This window comes from Rhinopithecus bieti, unplaced genomic scaffold (assembly GCF_001698545.2).
Source record: "Rhinopithecus bieti isolate Rb0 unplaced genomic scaffold, ASM169854v2 scaffold_47894, whole genome shotgun sequence".
NCBI lineage: Eukaryota > Metazoa > Chordata > Mammalia > Primates > Cercopithecidae > Rhinopithecus > Rhinopithecus bieti.
In genome coordinates this window covers 2,228-7,933 of record NW_016818856.1, presented here as the reverse complement: position 1 = coordinate 7,933, position 5,706 = coordinate 2,228, and the positions used below count along the sequence as shown (strand labels likewise).

The following is a 5,706-nucleotide window of genomic DNA, read 5'->3' as shown; positions in this document are numbered from 1 at the left end:
CAATAAGGAAGTCAAGATTGGTTTGGCTGGGAGGGAAATAATTTTGATTCATTTTTAATTTTAATTATCTATACAATTTGTCTCTAACTTGCATTAAATTGCCCTCAAAGGTGAAAAAAAAATCTTAAAAAACATGTCTGTTAATCTTTATGGGTAAATACAATTTAGATTAAATGAAGAATGTGAAATATATGTACCATACAGGAAATCCTCAGTAATTCAGTAATGGAGGCAAAGCAAAAGGAACTGTCTTCTCCAATGACATCTGATTCTTTTTGTTTTCTTTTGAGAGAAACATATTCTCTCTATTCCTCTCTCGTCTCCTTCCCACTTATGTACCTCCTTTATTTTCTGTCTCCAACTCTTCATCTCCTCCAGTCACCTCAATAAACTTTCTCTCTACTTCATTGCGAGCTCTCCACCTCATCACTGATAACAAATGTGCAGGTGGAACCAGTAATCTACCTGCATCAAGTGGGGAAAACACAATCAAAAAATTATTTTAAGAACGATTATCCCCAAGTCTAAATTCCAATGACATCTTCATTCTCTTGTTAAAAAATGCTTTTATACAAACATAAAGTGATTTATTTCTCATCTTTATTCTGTTTTGTTCATTCTGTATACTTGTATATTTAAATTGTAACCTTTTGAGTTCAATTACAGATGCCCTATTTCAGTAACCTAACATTAAATTAGGTTGTTTTGTGAACTAGCCTAAAATCCTCCATAACAATAGTTCCGTGGGACAAATGCTAGATGCTAAACATTTCAAATTGCAAACAAAGGATAAACAAAAAACTTACACAACTTTCTTATAAACTAGTGAATGGGGCCGGGCGAGGTGGCTCACGCCTGTAATCCCAGCACTTTGGGAGGCTGAGGTGGGTAGATCATCTGAGGTCAGGTGTTCGAGAGCAGCCTGACCAACATGGAGAAATCCTGTCTCTACTAAAACACAAAATTATCCAGGCACAGTGGTGCATGCCTGTAATCCCAGCTACTGGGGAGGCTGAGGCAGGAGAATCACTTGAACCTGGGATGCAAAGGTTGCAGTGAGCCGAGATCCTGCCATTGCACTCCAGCCTGGGCAACAAGAGTGAAACTCTGCCTTGAAAAAAAAAAAAAAGAAAGAAAGCAAAGAAAAGAAAAGAAAAAACTAGTGAATGGGTGCACAGTATTTAACATGTTGTAGTTATACAATGTCCTAAGGACAAAACCAATGCAATTTTAGGTATGACTAAACAAAGGTAATTTTCCATTATCTCCATAGTATATAAAAAAAGTGGTTTTAGCTTTACAGAAATTTTACCTACTATGCTTCATATCTATCCTTCATTGTCACCCTTCTGTATTCATTTCATTGTCCTCTTTTCCATAACTCCCAAGAAAATAACATAACAAAACAAAATGCCACATCCTATAAACTATCATACTAATTACCACCCTAAGTAACACTGCAAAGGATGGCAAAGTTAGATGGGAGGCTGGTTCTTGTTCTATTAAGACTGATGCTCTGTTATAGAAAACTGGTATCTCTATCCCACCAAAGGTGAGTGTGGCTTTACTACTGTATCTAAAGTTATCATTCAAAACTAATACATACATGTTTTCTGGGTTATTCACTGATTCGCATTTTACGTACTACTGTTACTGATTCACATTTTGTGTACCACTGTTCCTCTTCCTCCACACAAATGATTGAGAATAGGATAGAACAGAATTGTATTAGAAGGGAATTTTCTGTCTAAAAGTTCAAACCCAAATAGTGTTTTGGTTATGTGAACTATAATATCACTATATCGTTAAAACATAAATCCCATTTCCTCTAAAACATCTCATTTCAGCACACAGTTCTTAAACATGAGAACGTTGTATTAAAATTTATCAATAAAACTTAGCTCATGGAAGAACTTCAAAAGTCCTCCTTTAAAAAATATAGTATCTTGAGACTTTCAGTTTTATAAGTAGAAAATACACTGGGTTACTATTTTTCCTTTTTCACTTGATTTCTGAGAAGGAAAGGGGAAATAAATAGGGCAAGGCTGAACATAGGTTTAACTAAAAAACAGAATGCATGAAAGAAGGATAAAGGAAAACTTGGGATTTTGCATGTTCCTGGAACTAATAATCTGCCAGATTTTCTCAAAAATTATCATGGATACTGAGAGATAAGAGATTTCTACTCTAAAACCATACAGACATGTCCTCCGCAAAAAAGGATGAAGGACAAGTAAGATAGACTAATACAAAGAAAACAGGTAATTCCTAAAAGTTCATAGGCAAGAAAATTCTAAAACTGAGAGGTAAGAGCAAACTCTACCACAAGTAATCTTTGCTAGAGAGAAGCCTCTTCTCCATTAGAAATAGGTTTTAGGATGTCTGCAAAGGATGCAAAAAAAATAATGAACATGAGATTTAAGGCAATATTAAGTGTTTATAAAATGAAGACATTTCTAAATTGTTAAACAATTATAATAAATGTTTCAACACAGGTTAAGGAACCAACAGTCTAATTGCTGGAAATTAGCATTACAAAGTGACTATGGCCTCATCTTTAAATAAAATTGCTTTAAATACAGTTAAGTAGAACAAAATTCTTTTCTATTATTGTGACAATAATATTACTATAACTTTTTTGTATTGTGTATTATCCAGTTTGGTCCTTTTCTTTCAGGTAAAGGAACTGATCACAATCAATATCTGAAGTTCTAAGTACTAAACTTTTGTATTAGAGGATAGGCCAACAATGTCTCTTGTTAATGAGTAGTTCCAAAGAAATCATGGCACTTCCCTTAATTTGGCTCACGATAACCATGTGTTGCTAAGATCAGTAAAAGTAATGTTAAGAATCTATAAGTACAAGCTTTAAGTGTTACTGCTAAATTAAATTCTGGACTTGAGGCATTTTGAAAATCACATTCAATACGATTCATTTTCCTTGAAATGAAGTTGTTATATCATGCCACTGACACAACCAGAGGTGAGATCCTAATAGCTCTTGAGGGGATGGGCCTTGTATGATCAAATTAAAATAAAATTTAGCACCTAAATTCAGTAATGGAGGCAAGCAATAGCATGGGAATTAAACAACTTCACTTGGGCTACTTGTGCATTAAAGAAGACAATACAAGTCAACAATATAGCACCATGCTGCCATAAAACCTTTAAAAGTAGCAATTAGTTCAAATTTTATAAGTAATTGTGAGACAGTAGTCTGAGTTTTCTAAAATCAAACGTACAAAAAACACACGTTCAATAGGCCAGTTAAATTAGTCATTGGCTGACTTTGTAAGATAGTAAGTACCTTAATAATAAAATAATTAAGGACATGTTCTCTTGAAAGTTACTGCTGTAAAGAAGGTTCCATGTTCAAAAAACGTATGTTGCAAAGATCTGACAGCAATTATTTACCTATGTTAAGATTGATATGAGTTAAAAAAAAATTATAGAAAACATATCCGTCAACATAATGAGTTAGAAAATATACCAAAATTACTATTGCCAGAATTCTTAATCAGAAAAGCTCCAAGACCTCTGGAAGTCTTGGCAATATTTCTGTCCAATGTAGCCATTTACCTTCCCAGAAGTAAAATTTAAGGGTCTCAACTAAAATAAAACACTCTCTTCAGGAACTGGGTGACTACCACTAAGTACTTCATTGATTGGTGGTTGTATGTGCCCTATCTTATTTATTAAAAAACGGCTAAACACTATTCAGTAGGTGATATGTTTCTATGGAATCAAGACTGACATTCTTACAGGTTTGCCCATAGGTATTAGTTCTTCTTAAGATCTAGCTCCCATATTAAAAGATGAAATTTTAAAAGAGTTCTAGAAGCTCAGATTACTTTTCCATTCAATTACATTTAAGAAGCCTGCTTGTATAGTCAAAAGGTGAATAAAACCAGGTTATGGTACATTCCATTATCAAACAGTTAAGTATATATCTTTATCAAACATTATTAGTATCTAATGTCATTTGATTACACAGAGGTTTTTTTCTTTCTTCCTGAGATGGAGTCTCACTCTTGTTGCCCAGGCTGGAGTGCAATGGCTCGATCTCAGTTCACCACAACCTCCACCTCCCAGGTTCAAGCAATTCTCCTGCCTCAGCCTCCCAAGTAGCTGGAATTACAGGCATGAACCACCATGCCCAGCTAATTTTTGTATTTTTAGTAGAGACACGGTTTCTCCGTGTTGGTCAGGCTGGTCTTGAACTCCCAACCTCAGATGATCCGCCCACCTCGGTCTCCCAAAGTGCTGGGATTACAGGCGTGAGCCACCACGCCCAGCCAACACTGAGGCTTTTATTAAGTGATTCTAATTCATACAAATGCACCTGTTTCAATCTCACCTTGCTTACAGATCACATACTATAAGACACACCTGTCTAATGGCAAGTTTCACATTCCCGCACAGCAGATTTCATGAGTCCTAATCTAAACAGGCTACATCAGAGTCTACCACAGAAAAAAACAGATTTCAAAATATCTTACCCCAGATATGAGAAATACTTTACAGAAGTCCAAAACTGGCAGAATCTGTAGAAAACTGGCAGCTTCCAGCGTGTCTTGAAGGTTGTCCATATTAAGAGAAAGCTTTGCAGTGTAAATGAAATCAATAATTTTCCTTAGACCGACTTTGCTCACACCATGAAGTTTAATGCACATTAAATCTTGTTCTTTCATTCCACCTTAAATAAAAAGACATTCAATTAAATGAAGGTGGATAATTATGGTCAAACTCACTTCTGCTGCTAATTAGATGCAATAATATCAAGGGAAAGTCTTATTTTATATAAGCAGTTGTATTAGAGTCCGTCTGCTGCACATTTTACCATTAAAATAAAGTACTTAAAAAGGATAATCCTATGCTAATGGAGGTCATATATGATACAAGTGCTTCCAAAATGTTCTCACTTCCTATCTTTTGATATAGAGTAGAGATTGTATTAGCAGGACACAGAGTCTCTAATGGCCCACTCAGATATGAGCTTGAAAAATAAAAGTTGTGAGATAAAGATGGACAGTATGAAAAAAAGTGCATCAATTTTCCATGTTAAAACAGCACCACCGAAAACCATACATACCGTTCTATACTTCTTTTGACCTTATTTCCAAAAGAACTAAATTTCAGGTTAGAAATAAAAAAGATTTAAACACAGATTTTTCATATTGGTTTAACGTGGCTTCAGAGTTTTAAAAGGCAAACTACCTGTGAACATAGCCTTGAAGTAATCGCTAGCAGATGCCATCATGACTCTATGCACAGGGAAAGCATCATCTGTGTCACCTGGCATCAGGGTCACATCACAAAGCAATCCTTCAAGTCGAAGCTGGTCAAAGCCCTACAATAAAAACATGAGTTGAGTCACTAATCAAGGTAAAATGAAGTTACAAATCTTTGTGTGCTAAAATTGTTTGAATATTAATGTGGTGCAACATATGTGGAACATAAAGCCAACAGAATAATTGTTCAGGAGAAGAAAAAATAACTGCACAACTTTCCTGATATGTGACACTGCATATTTTCTTTCACTGTAGTAATAACACAAAATTAAGATTAACTTAGGTTAAAAACGATTAAGGAAAGAGTATATATGTTTGCTTATTTACACAATTTTGAGCTTTTACCTTATTTTGAAAAATAATTACAATGTGCACTTCTATTTTCCCATCTGCAGAATGAGAGTATTAGATTGTC

At 34.8% G+C, this 5,706-nt stretch overlaps 1 protein-coding gene across 1 annotated transcript in view; it reads right to left on the bottom strand.

Moving 5' to 3' along the window:
• LOC108518985 (kelch-like protein 13) overlaps positions 1-5,353 on the bottom strand; it is a 27,562-nt gene extending 22,209 nt beyond the window's left edge. Inside the window, exons 1-2 of the mRNA XM_017857721.1 lie at positions 5,218-5,353; positions 4,500-4,696 (exon numbers count right to left, since the gene is read on the bottom strand). Of these exons, the coding sequence (XP_017713210.1) occupies positions 4,500-4,696; positions 5,218-5,302 (282 nt within the window). The 5' untranslated portion in view covers positions 5,303-5,353. The remainder of the gene's footprint in view (positions 1-4,499; positions 4,697-5,217) is intronic.
• Between the last annotated feature and the right edge of the window lie 353 nt (positions 5,354-5,706).